This window comes from Panthera pardus, unplaced genomic scaffold (assembly GCF_024362965.1).
Source record: "Panthera pardus isolate Hobbes unplaced genomic scaffold, ASM2436296v1 HiC_scaffold_20, whole genome shotgun sequence".
NCBI lineage: Eukaryota > Metazoa > Chordata > Mammalia > Carnivora > Felidae > Panthera > Panthera pardus.
Genome location: NW_026526766.1, coordinates 39,857,494 through 39,871,730, shown reverse-complemented (window position 1 = coordinate 39,871,730; position 14,237 = coordinate 39,857,494). Strand labels below are relative to the sequence as shown.

The 14,237-nt window shown below is 41.7% G+C and overlaps 1 protein-coding gene across 18 annotated transcripts in view; it reads left to right on the top strand.

Moving 5' to 3' along the window:
• Nucleotides 1-14,237, top strand: part of FREM1 (FRAS1 related extracellular matrix 1) — a 199,704-nt gene that overhangs the window by 147,539 nt on the left and 37,928 nt on the right. For 12 of the 18 annotated variants that reach the window (XR_008424201.1, XR_008424202.1, XM_053907946.1 and 9 more), the window contains 3 exons: nucleotides 4,411-4,825; nucleotides 10,864-11,065; nucleotides 11,791-11,935. Coding sequence is in view for 16 of the 18 variants with exons in the window: in XM_053907946.1 (XP_053763921.1) it covers nucleotides 4,411-4,825; nucleotides 10,864-11,065; nucleotides 11,791-11,935 (762 nt within the window). In the remaining 2 variants the exon portion in view is untranslated. Of the gene's footprint in view, nucleotides 1-4,360; nucleotides 4,826-10,863; nucleotides 11,066-11,790; nucleotides 11,936-14,237 lie in introns of those variants that run through there. The other 6 variants (XM_019415467.2, XM_053907957.1, XM_053907950.1 and 3 more) reach the window with 5 other exon arrangements.

Sequence of the window (14,237 nt, the reverse complement as noted above, 5' to 3'; positions counted from 1 at the left end):
GAATCATAAATTTCTCCTGCATTGTTTGGTGCTGCTGGCCTGGAAGAAAGATATGGCAGCACATGTTAGGACAGATGACACCAAGTGATTAGCAAGCTGACTTCAGCTGCTGGCAGTCGGGTACTAAAAGAACATGCTAATGTCCTCCATTTTGACATGCTGGCTGGACTTTTTTTTTTTTTTTTTTTTTTTCTCCTTCGGAACTGGCTCTATTTATGATTCCATTTTTATCTTTTAAATGCCATGACAGATGGCAGATTCTTCAGCCAACTCTAGTGCCAGGAAATGCAGAAAGCCTGAAAGCACCCTGGTAATGGTGAAATCAGACCAGGCAGGCACCCCCTGACAAATCGGAGAGCCATTCCCCAAATTTCACGAGAACCGTGGTCATCCTGGCTGCGTCTCTTCTCAGGGGGGCCTAATAAAGGAAGTTCAACAAAACGGATCCACAGAAGGAGCTGCTGCCTTGATATCACCAGCTTCTTAACCTTGGGACGGATGCCATCATAGCCATGGCACGGTTGTTTGCAAACTTGAAAACGTATTTGGGAGGTTTCTTTGCCGGGGTGTGGGGGAGAGCATTTGGAAGATCATCTGGTCAACCTTGGCAGACATGAACAGCACTGACCTTGTTGCCCTTGTTCTGCTAGGCTTATTGTGACTGGGAAGCCAACCATGACCGTTCACCCTGTCTCCCTCTGACAACGTTTCTCTGCCCGTGACTAGTTTGCATTGTTACTCGTGAAAGTGGCATGATGTGTTTGACCCAGTCAGGGTCAGAAATGTCATCCTTTTCACCACTGGCTTATTAGCTTTCGGTCAGCACAGACAGCTGCCTCAGTGTCCCAGCTGGGAACACTGGCCTCGGTCAACATATTTCTTACTCTTATATGGTCCCTGGCTTGCTTGCCGTCATTCCCATCTGTCTGATGGCAGGCTGCCGATTTCCGACATGGTCAGATCCCCATCATCAGGCAGGGAGGAGTCTGACATGGACAGCCTGAACCGCTAGACAACGTCAGTGTCCTCACACAGGTCATGCGTTTGTAGATAACTGCGGCTGTCCTGAGACTGAGCTTTGAGGTGTTTTCAGAATTCACTCTCCAGGGAGGAAAGTCAGAATGCCCCCCTGTGACTCACTCGAGTCCCCTTTGAACTCCCTTTCTACTGATCCCCATCTCTCCCCTCCTTTCCCCTTTCTTCTCCACCCATCTCTGACAGGGTGCTTTTAATGGGTCACAAATTCTTTAATTCCACTATTTATATGAAAAATGCATGTCCTTTGGCTTAAATTTGTGCTAAACCATACACAGCTGGCTTAAAACTTCCCAGAAGAGTGTATTTTTGAGATAGGGATCGGGTAGGGAATAGAGAGCCACTTTATTTGAAATGGGAGGCATGAAACATATTTCTGGAGGGGGAGAGTGGAAAAAAGACAAATTGGAGGCCCAGAGGGAATTACGGCCACCTTGCTTGACTTGGGGTCAGATGATAGGCTCCAGGGAGGAAACCTGAAAAAGTAACAGGTAAACAGTGGAATAAAAGCATAATTCCAAGAAAGGCTTTCCCTGAGAAACAGATCGTGATTTTTATCTTAAAAATGCGTATCACTTGACATCTGAAACTGTCAAGGTGACTACAAAGTACAAGCTGAAGAGCACACAGATAGTTTTCCGGGTGCGTTTCTGTTTGCTTTTTCAAAAATAACGAATTTTGCAAACACTCATGAGCCAGCAGTGACATTGCCCTATTGGCTTAGAACACATTTAGCAAACGTTTAGCTTTGCAAAAGAAAAGCTGCTTGTTTTATTTTAAGGAAAACTAGGCAATTTTACTCAATCTGCAATTCTAAAGTTACGGTCTTTATTCAGACTGTAAAAATAATGCTATGGAGAAAAAAACCCAGGTTATATTCTTTGCAAATCGAGGTGTGTGAAATGTCAAAGATCTGCTTTATTTGTAATATTCCACTTGGCAATTTCACTTAGCAAAAAGGAATAGATCCTTTTCCTGTGCATCATGTCATATTTTCTTGGGAGGCAGGCTTATCAACTAGATAATTAGAAAGCTCAAAATTTGAGCTTAGCCTTCAGAGTAAAATCTGTGCTCAGCCAAACCTCTCTTCTTTTCCTTTTCGTCCAGCTGCTCCTTTTGCTGAACCCTTTGCCTCAGGCAGGCTGAGGCTGTTATGCTCCTACAACCTGGTTTCAGGTTCTTTCCTATTCAGAAGCAAAGCAAACTGAAAATAAACTGAGGGTCGATGGGGGGTGGGAGGGAGGGGAGGGCGGGTGAGGGGCATTGAGGAGGACACCTGTTGGGATGAGCACTGGGTGTTGTATGGAAACCAATTTGACAATAAATTTCATATTAAAAAAAATAATAATAATAATGGAAAAAAAAGCAAAGCATCAACCCTTAAGCCCTGAAGGACAAGACACATTTTTACAAAGAATAAAGAACTTATGAGTCATATTCGTCAGATTAGTAAAATAAATAGAAACCTCATATCTTCTCTTATTAAAAAGAAACCTCCAAAGAAAATTCTTATATAATTTAAGGTTATATTCTGCTAAAACATTCTTTTTAGAGATTTTTACATCCGTGGAATGCAAGAGTGTCTCCTCCGTGAATATTTCTAGCAACCACGGTACATGGAGAAAAATTGATAGCTACAACTCCGTGATGATTTCGCAGTATATTTCCTGGGTCTGTGGTGCGTTTGTGAGTTACATTTGAGAGTAGTGGTTTCCTAATATTTTGGAGTTGCCACAGCGTGTTCGCTTTGCTTAATTTCATGATACTCTCAGTTGCCCTTCAAATCAAACTTACACATCGACACATTCTTTTTTTTTTTTTTTTTCATTTTTAACGTTTATTTATTTTTGAGACAGAGAGAGACAGAGCATGAACAGGGGAGGGGCAGAGAGAGAGGGAGACACAGAATCAGAAGCAGGCTCCAGGCTCTGAGCCATCAGCCCAGAGCCCGACGCGGGCCTTGAACTCACGGACCGTGAGATCGTGACCTGAGCTGAAGTCAGACGCTTAACCGACTGAGCCACCCAGGCGCCCCACATCGGCACATTCTAAAGATCACTTCCGTTAGTTTTATTTTGACTTTGGCAGTGGTGGGTGGAATGTGGTTTAGTGATCAATAAAATCAAAAGCACATTAGGGTATCATACATCCAAGGTCATGTGAGAGATTTTGCTTACTTTGAATTGATATCATTTGAGCTTTCTCTTCATCATTCTGCAGTGGCACTCAGGTATACCAATCTGGTTTTGTGGTCTATTAAACTGGCCCATATTATAAACTCTGCAAGAGCAGAAGGTGTGGGGTCCAACGACCTGGTTCTAATCCCAGCTCTGCCTCCTACCTGCCTTACGATCTCCCACTACATTCTTTACTTTCTGCTATAAATGTTTTTCTTTAAATCAGGAAGGTAATTTTTGTCTAGCATAACTCCCATATATACTGTAAAGGGAAAATGTAGGCACACAAGAAAAAATGTAAGGGATTAGAACATCACATGATATTTTAGAGCGGGATGGTCCTTTGCAATCGTCTGGTCCATCTTTTAGTTTACCGAAGAGTGAAGATGAGGCCCAGGAAGGGGAGAGGAGTTACGCTCATAGCTGAGTCATGTGACTTGCCCATGAGAAATTTACCGTGAAAATACATGAATAAAATGAAATAGCCAAAATGGGCCACTGGATTGGCCCCCCAATTATCAGTCTTAAAGGCTTGGCCCATTAAATGCCTACAAGTAAAATACAGTTGCAAAATTATGAATATGTAAAATGGGTCTACTCTTCAGACTCATGCAGTGGGTCTACTGGTATGTGAAATTCCTATGTAGGGCAAGGAATTCTACTAAATACTGACTATACTGAATACTGATGAGCCTGAGGAATACCATTGGCAGAATTAGCCTACTCTATCACATGAGTCTGCCACCAATGTTTTTTTTAAGTTTATTTTGAGAGAGAGAGGGAAGGGAGAGCACAAGTGAGTGGGGAATGGGCAGAGAGAGAGGGAGAGAGAGAATCCCAAGCAGGCTCCACACTGTCAGCACAGAGCCTGACCCAGGGATCCATCTGAGAAACTGTGAGATCACGACCTGAGCCAAAATCAAGAGTCAGATGCTTAACTAACTGAACCACCCAGGTGCCCCTGCCACCGACATTGTTGAGAGAATACATTTGGATGTAGTATGTACGTAGTTTATGTGTTACCTAGTGACTGGTTTAATGGCTGAAATGGCATCCTTCTGAAAGATCTGCCCTTGAGTTTTCATTTGAGCCCCGACAGAACATGTCCTTGAGTAAAGGTGTGAATTGTTATCATTTCATTCCGGTAGATGGTGACACGAGATCCCATGCTGAAGGCTGCCTTGCCTCTCTTTGCCAGATTCATTGTCAGCAATGGGCTGCAGACCAAACAGGGGGTGTTTGAGATCACACTGGAGACCGTGGACAGAGCCTTACCCGTGGTGACCAGGAACAGGGGGCTGAGACTGGCCGAGGGGGCCACGGGCCTGCTTTCCCCTGACCTCCTCCAGCTGACCGACCCTGACACCTCAGCGGAGAACCTCACCTTCGTGTTGGTCCGGCTCCCACAACATGGCCAGCTTTACCTGCGGGGGACAAAGTTGCTTCGGCACAACTTCACTCAGCAGGACGTGGACAGCAGGAATGTGGCCTACAGGCACTTGGGAGGGGACTCCCAGGTTGACTGCTTTACTTTTGTGGCCACAGATAGGACAAACCAAGGCTTTGTTGTGGATGGGAGAGTGGGACAAGAACCTGTTACATTCACCATCCAGGCAAGTATGACAAATCCCCGGTTCATTGCCACAGGTGTAGAGAAAACAACTTTGGGACGAATTATTTCCTCCTTCCCTTCCTTCTTTTTTTTTTTTTTTTAATTTTTTTTAACGTTTATTTATTTTTGAGACAGAGAGAGACAGAGCATGAAGAGGGGAGGGCAGAGAGAGAGGGAGACACAGAATCTGAAACAGGCTCCAGGCTCTGAGCTGTCAGCACAGAGCCCGACGCGGGGCTCGAACTCACGGACCGTGAGATCATGACCTGAGCCGAAGTCGGACGCTTAACCGATCAAACCACCCAGGCGCCCCCTTCCCTTCCTTCTTTTATTCACCTGTGTACCGTGCAGTGTGTTTACAGCATGCCAGGCACTAAGCAAGGCACCAGGTGTATTAATACGGACAAGACAGATGTGGTCCCCACCTGCCAGCTAATGACCAAGAGTCCATGGTAGGACAGAAAGGAGCAGGAAACATGGGCTTTGGAGTCAGACTTGACTGGGTTGGAATTTCTATTTGCCATTTATTAGCCGTGTGACCTTACGAGAGTCGTTTAACTCTTCGAACTCAGCCTTCTTTGAAAACCATGCCTTACAGCATCGTGGTATCCAAGGCGCTAGTATATTCCCTGAAATATATTAGATACTCAATATCTTGTAACTAGTGTTGTAATATCTAACTGTACTATTACGGTGATGCTTATTGGTCCATATCAGCTGCTGGCATTTTAACGGTTTTCGATTAAACATATGAAAACATACAAGGCAGCATCGATAGGACACATGAAATGATGATGAGAGACATAATTGCAGCAGTTACAAGTTCTGGAGTGTTAACTGTAGGGCAGGCCCACTTTACGTAAATCTCATTTCCTTCTCATGAAAGGGGCAATTTTATCGTTTCCATTTAATAGGTGTTCGGAAATTCACAAGTTAAATACCTTGATCGAAACCAAATGAGGACCTCTAGTCTTTCTGATCTCAAATTCTGTGTCCTTTCTCTGGCACTACTCTGCCACATTTATGTTACCTATCAGGATGATTTTGGGAGGGCATCATGTGTTTTTCTTTTTTTACTCAAAACACATCAGGCATGTTCTGTTTCTTAAACCCTTGAATCCACTCTCTTGGGATGTAGTTTATCCTGTTCTACACACTTCCACCCACTGTAAGAAAGCTAAATCTGTGTGTTACTTCAGGATACCTTCTGATTATGCGAAATAATAATTTTCCCTTGCTCTTTAGTCCCTGTGTTGGTCAGGATTTTCCAGGGAAATAGCGCAGACAGGATGTATTATATAGAGAAAAGGAGGGAAAAAAGAAAGAGAAAAAGATTTGTTTTTGGAAATTGGCTCACAATTGTGGGGTCTGACATGTCCAAAATCTGCAAGGCAGGCCGGGAGGATGGACACCTCATCAGGAATTGATGTTGTGGTCTCCATCCCAAAGGCAGTCTGGAGGCAGAATTGCTTCGTATCTAGGGGACCTCGGTCTTGTCTCTTTAGGTCTTCACCAGATTGGATAAGTCCTACCCACACTGTGGAGGGTAATCTGCTTTACTCAAAGTCAACAGACTGAAATGTCAACCACAACTAAAAAATACCTTCACGGCAACATCTCGCCTGCTGTTTGACCAAATGAGCATCGTAGCTAGCAACCTTGACGTATAAAATTAACCATCGCAGTCTCTATCTAAGGTGGGATTTGAGTAGAAAGGTGGTGAACCATGATGATGTGGAGTGGTTGCTGGATAAGTCTTTGTCTCTAGGGAGGTCCAGAAAATGTCCTGAAATTATGATGCACTGGGAGAAGAGAGAAGGTACTGATATCATTGACACAGCATGAAAGAAGTACTTTGTATGTAGTGACATTATGGGTTTTTTTTTTTAAATGATATGTTTTCATTGTTATTTGTCTCATCCCACTCTCCAGTCTATTAATATATTTTTTCCTGACCCCTGACTCCTGACTCCCCGCACTAGGTAGAGGAATGTCATTGTGCTGTCCAATCAGTATTACTTTTCCGGGTCTATTTGGCTGCATATTTGTGGGAGTCATACATTCTAAGTACAGGCCTCAGAGTTCCTTCCTACCCCCAGAGTAGAGAAGGAATAGGGAGTAGAATTTAGAAAAGGTATCAGAATTTAAATCAGTCCAGTCCCAACAACATCATCATCTTACAGAACATGGTTATTATAAGAGGGTGATCTCTTGAAAGTTGCAGAATTTACTGATAGGAAAATGTTGGATATACGCTGTGAAGGTTCTTTTTCATCCAAAGGACAAGGTTCTCTTTGCCAAAAAATACTATTATGTGTAGACAAGGAAAGCCTCAAATTTTCTCCCATAATTCTCCCGAATGTTCTGGTCTTTCTGAGCAGAGGGGTCAAGCAGTTTAGGAAGTAAGTGGCCTTCTTTTCTTTAAAAAAAAAAAAATGTCTTGGGCTCCAATATTTTAAAGTACTTCTGGTATGCTAAGCCAGAAGACCTGTTTTTGAAGAAACCAGAAGTTTAATGAGATTAGGGCAAGTAGGACCCAATACACAATAGGAACCATGTAACCAGAGATTACTTTTTTTTTTTTATTTGAGAAAGTGTGAGTTGGGGAGAGGGGCAGAAGGAGAGAGAGAATCCCAAGAAGGTTCTACACTCAGCTTGAAGCCTGACGCAGGGCTCAATCTCCCTACTGTGAGATCATGACCTGAGCCAAAATCAAGAGTTGGACACTCAACTGAATGAATCTCTGAGGTGCCCCCCAGAGCTTAAATATTAATGTGTATTTTTTTAAGGTTATTTATTTACTTTGAAAGAGACAGAGAGAGCTGGGTGGGGGGGGGGCAGAGAGAGGGAGAGAGAATACCAAGCAGGTTCCACACTGCCAACATGGAGCCCATTGTGGGGCTCAGACTCACAACTGTGAGACGATGACCTGAGCCAAATCTAGAATCGGACGCTTAACCAACTGAGCCACCCAGGCTCCCCAAATATTAATATATATTTTTTTAAAACAAGTGATCACAACAGGCATTTATTCCTTTTGTAACACTTCTGTTTTTACAGAAAATATATTTTAAAAAAAACATATCTACACTCAGCTGGTTATAATGTTGAGGATTTCTTACATGGCTTCAAGTATTTTTACTTTTCCTTCTCTGCCATTGACCATCCCTTCCACTGGCCATCCTCGTTATAGGACTTTCTCCCCCCAAAAGGCCATGATCATGATTTGACCTGCCCACCTCCCACCCAAGTGCATAACTCTGAGGTTGTTGTCCACACTTTTTAGGAGAAGGGAATGACTGTAACTTTTGGAAATTGTTGTTGCTTTTTTTTGTTTATAAAGTAATTGTTTATTATAAAGAATTCATGAGCTGCAGAAAGGGACAAAAAAAAAAATCCTTCACAATCATACCACTCAAAGATAACTAATTTTATGAGGCACCTGGGTGGCTCAGTCAGTTGAGTGTCTGACTCTTGATTTCCGCTCAGGTCATGATCCCAGGGTCGTGGGATGGAGCCCTGCATCAGGCTCCATGCTGACCGGGGAGCCTGCTTGGGACTCTTTCTCTCTCCCTCTGCCCTTCCCCCACTTGTGCACTTTTTCTCTGAAGGATACTATATTTCCTGTCAAGCATATTGCCTGTTTCCACTCTTCCTTATGTTACAAAAATTTCCTAATGTTATTAGATCTTTCTCGAAAACATAATTTTTAAAGGTTGAATAGCACTCAGTGACAGGAAGAGATGGTTTATAAATCTTCTGTTGGACTTCTATTTTGTGGATTTTCAAAATTGCTACTAAAAATTATATTTTAGTGAATATATACACACATTTTTGTATAAATCTAATCATTTCTACAGGACATACTCAAGAAAGTGAAAGTTTTGGATCAAAGTATATGTACGTTTTTAATATATACATATGCCAAATTTCTCTACAGAAAATTTTCACTAATTTGCACCGCTACCCGCAAAATACAAAAATGACTGTTTCCCCAAGTAGTTACCAACATGATGTATGATTATTTTTTGAAACATGTTTAATGTTTATTTATTTTTGAGAGAGAGACAGAGAGAGACAGAGACAGAGTGGGAACGGGGGAGGAGCAGAGAGAGACAAAGACACAGAATCCGAAGCAGACTCCAGCTCTCTGAAGGTGCCAGCACAGAGCCTGACCTGGGGCTCAAACCCACAAACTGTGACATCACGACCTGAGCTGAAGTCGGAGGCTTAACCAACTGAGCTACCCCGGTGCCCCTGATTATTTTTGTTAATAAAAAAAAAAAAAAAAACCTGGCCAACCTGAGAGGAAAAAAAATACTTGATTGTTACAAAACTCCATGTAGAAATACACCATGAAGCATGGTATTTCCCCCACCCAATTAAAAAAAAAATGTTTTGGGGTGCCTGGGTGGCTCAGTCGGTTAAGCGTCCGACTTCAGCTCAGGTCACGATCTTGCGGTCCGTGAGTTCGAGCCCCGCGTCGGGCTCTGGGCTGATGGCTCAGAGCTGGAGCCTGCTTCCGATTCTGTGTCTCCCTCTCTCTCTGTCCCTCCCCCGTTCATGCTCTGTCTCTCTCTGTCTCAAAAATAAATAAACGTTAAAAAAAATTAAAAAAAAATGTTTAAAACAGGTTTGTACAAGTAAATGCTTACCGAATTTTGTCTATGTCTGTATGAACATATATGTGAACAAAAATGTATTACAGTCATCTCTTATTCTGCAACTTATTGGTTTTTTGTTTGTTTACCAGTTGACACTAAGTTGTGGAAATTGCTTATTATCAGTTCCTTCTACCTCTGTTTTTTAAAATAGCTGAATGATAGCTTAAGTATATCATACCGAACACAAAATAGAGTCTTGTCACGGCATTTATTCTTTACTTTGCTAGGGTGAACCAAGATTTACAATAGTATCCTTTTTGGGTAAGTGAAGTTGATAATTCACTGGCTACGAGATCGTGTTCCTGTACCTGTTGTTTGGTATCAGTGGTGAACTGTGCTAATTGCTTCGAACTTGCTCCTTCCCTAACCTACAACGGTTGTTTGCAAGAGGGTCCGAGCTTCATTCCATACCTGAAGGAGTGTTTGAACCTATCCGCCTCTTTCACTCGTAGGTCATTGCCCCTTCACTATCTTCCCAAATGGAGTCTACTTGTTCAGTTGCCTGGTTCTCATCCTCAGTGGAACAAATATGCAAATGCCTATAAATAAGCACCTTTCAGAGTGCCTGCGTGGCTCAGTCAGTTAAGCGTCTGGCTTCGGCTCAGGTCACGGTGTCATAGTTCATGAGTTCAAGCCCTGCGTCGGGCTCTGTGCTGACAGCTCAGAGTCTGGAGCCTGCTTCAGATTCTGTGTCTCCCTCTCTCTGACCCTCCCCTGCTCGCACTCTGTGTGTCTCTCTCAAAAATAAATAAACATTAATAATAACAATCACCTTTCATTTTTTTCTCACTAAGTATTTCTAGTTTTCACACCACATTTTTTTGCCATTTGAACAAAGATGTGCCCCCCCAAAATAATCAGTGCATTCGTGATGCATATCCTTATGTGTATCTTTATAACCTTATTTCTGTATATCACCAAGCGCTGGGAAAATTCAAAATTCCTCCTGTGGAGCTAACTTTACGTTTGCAATACAATTCTTGGGTCAATTTTCATGTATTCAGTCAACAAATATTCCTTGAGCTGCTGTCATGGTTCAGGCACTGTGCCAGGTGCAGGGAACGCAGGGGGTGCGGGTACGGGTGGAGACATAACGTCTACCGTCAGGGAGCTTATGTCCTAATAGGAGAGTCAGACAATGGACAATTCACAAAGCTGAGTCAAAGTTTATAATGGAAAGTTAGCCTCTGCTCCAGGCACTATGATATTTACTGAGGATATTGTGAACAAGCCAGCCTTTAGCAGAAATGAACAAATGAGGAGGATAAATAATCTGAAATTTGGGGTAGATTATCATTGTTGACTATTAAGATCCTATGTTGCTTGGAGATGAGAAACCTTTGTCTAAAAGCGTATGTAATTATTGACTATCCAGGTTGACCAGTTGGACAAAACAGCCCCCCATATCACACACTTGCACTCCCCTTCTCAAGTGGGGCTCCTGAAAAATGGCTGTTATGGGATTTACCTCACTTCCCATGTGTTGAAGGCAACAGACCCTGACACTGATGACGATCTGATCATCTTTAAAATTCTACGAGGCCCCCAACATGGACATCTGGAGGACACAACAACGGGTACTGCCTTCCTTGATCCTTGTAATCGCTCATCTTAAAATACCCAGTAGCTGGCAATGCGAGAGAGTAATTTAATTAAGTGTTGGCCCATTTGGTAAACACTCCCCAGGGCTTACTGATAGATGCAGTTTGTAAATCAATATCGGTGCTAAAGAGGGTTTGAGGCTGAGCTTCCCTAAATTCATCTTGAGTGGGGGAACCAAGTGCTGATACGCAGCTGTTTATTGTTTATAATTCTTTATATCAGCCAGATTGGAATATAGTCAGAGGAACACAGAGTGTCAGGACCAAATTCATATTTGTGAGTAATTTTTTTTAATCAGGAGTTCTAAATGATATCAGTTCATGAAACAAAGAAATACAATTGGGAGGGGGTAGGATGGTTTCTCCAGGATTGTATATTATTTTGCTTCATGAAGACAATGATCAAAATGTGTCACTAAAAATAATGGCACAGAATTTGAGATTTTATTGCTGTATCTTCCTACTCTCCCCTATTTTTTGTATTTTCTTTCAGACAATATTTCTGAGCCAAAGTAAAATTTAAAGCCTAATATAATTTTATTGCATATGAGTTTTAAGATACTTGCCGCAATGTTCATTTCTTTAAAAATGTATACTTTGGCTGTTTTTAAAGCTGTGCTTAAAATGGGCATACAATTTATCAACTTTTATTTAACGTTTTGTTTGAATCCCTGTGAAATGTATTCATTTCTTTTTTATAGGTGAATTTATCCACGAGAAATTTACCCAAAAGGACTTAAACAGTAAGACCATTCTTTACATCCTAAACCCATCTTTGGAAGTTAATTCAGATATCCTGGAATTTCAAATCATGGACCCCACAGGGAACTCTGCCGCTCCTCAAATGTAAATTATTTTGCTTGTTCAGTGGTCCTGTATATAATGTCCAGAATGTATCTGATTATGAATGTGAAATATTCTTCTTCAAACAAAATATGAAGATCAATGGACAGGCCATTTTAGAAGCCCACAGAATTTATTTTGGAGAAAGAATTTTCTTTCTCATGGGTGATAATAGGAAAGCCAGTAGTCTTATAGAAGATGAGAATATTAGAAATTTAAGTTATATAGTGCTGGCTCATTCATGTTACTCATGTAAATGCTTACACTTCTACCTACACACACACACACACACACACACACACACACACACACACACAGAAGTTTCTGTCTTGACAATTCACTGACATTCAGGACTGAGTTTGCAGGCTCATGTACAAATCGTGCAGCAAGAGGTCACTCTAGGACTGCGTTAGTAACCAGAGTCTTCTAAAATACCTACAGCAGGAAGAATGGGGTAGTCAGGAAGTGTTAGCAAAACGTCTCTTCCCTTCCAAAGAAACGAAAAATCCAAATGATTACTTGTGACTGCATCTTTAAGCTAATAAACCTATCGCAGGTAAGATGAAGACAGCGTAAAGGGGAGAATAGACAAGTAGTGACGCTTAGAAACGTACAGAATGTACAACCATCAGAGTAACAAATCCTCACAATTACAAGATGAATGACTATTGTAATATTTCTGACGGGGCCCCTGTTCTAAACTTCTCTTGAGTGTAGACCCTGAATAGCTTACCAGCTAGCAAAAAATCACAGAAAGGTTATTTATAGTCCAATTCTCCTTGTGCTGTGTTTTTCTTTTGAATTTTGACACTCTTCCCAGTCACCTTATAGAAAAGTCGCTTATTTATCCTAGTTTCTGTATTTGCTTCCATCTAATCAAACTACATGTCATAAGCTGGTACAGCCCCCTTATGGGCTTTTTATGTCAGAATATAGACAGAGAAAGAAAACAAATTCGCCTCTCTGGTTTCCATTCTTACTTTTTCTGACCCTGGATTGTAGTTCCAATTGTTGCCAGCAGAGGTCTCTATAGTCATTGTTAGAAAAACGCATTCTCTTTACAAAATTCATTCCCAGAGTCCCACCTGCATGGCCCTGGCCCTGATATAAAGTACCTGCCCAGATTTATAACCTTCCCAGATTTTTATTGAGTGGCTATTATATGCCAGGTTCACAGTAGCAGAAGCTGGGAAATACGCATGGAGAAGGAAAACCTGGGCCCTGACATGAAAATATAATCATGAGGTTATAAACTTCAAATGGATGACCACCACCCATTAAACTGATCTTGTCCGAAAGAAACAATTCCTTGGCATTACCATCCTTATAGAAAATATATTACCTAACTGCAATTTCAGACAAATGTCTTCCAATTCTCAAGAAAATGAAAAAAAAAAAACAACCCTGTTCCAAAATCATTAATAAATTGATTACATTTGCTTTTATTTAAAAAAAATATTTATTTACTTAAGTACTCCATACACCCAAGATGGAGCTTAAACTCAAGACCCTGAGATCAAGAGTCGCACGTTCTTCTGGCTGAGTCAGCCAGGGGTTCCTATATTTGCTTTTTATTTTATTTTTATTTATTTTTATTTTTTAAAGCACACACTTTTTAAAAATTTATTATTATTATCTTTTAATGTTTATTTTTGAGGGGTGGGGGAGGGGCAGAGACAGAGAGAGACACAGAATCTGAAACAGGCTCCAGGCTCTGAGCTGTTGGCACAGAGCTCAAGCGGGGGCTTCAACTCAGGCCACCCCAGCGCCCTGCCTGCTTTTTTTTTCCTTTTTTTTTTTTTTTAATTTTTTTTTTTAACGTTTATTTATTTTTGAGACCGAGAGAGACAGAGCATGAACGGGGGAGGGTCAGAGAGAGAGGGAGACACAGAATCTGAAACAGGCTCCAGGCTCTGAGCGGTCAGCACAGAGCCCGACGCGGGGCTCGAACTCACATACCGTGAGATCGTGATCTGAGCCGAAGTCGGACGCTTAACTGACTGAGCCACCCAGGCGCCCCATGCCTGCTTTTTAATAGTATGACTAAAGAACAGGAGTATTGATCAGACTTGCTGTTGACCGAATGCTGACCCCTATTCCTCCACCTGTTAGCATAGCATGGCTGACGATTTTTTTTCTCCCAAAGTGGTGCTAGATTGATATTGTTTCAACTACGTGCCCTTTTCATTCCTCAAGGTTAGGGTTTTGCTTTTGAAGATGATTTGTGTTTTAAAATAATTCTCAAATTCAGAGGAGAATCACAGAAGAATTTATAATCTTAATCGAGGCTATTTTAGATAGATTC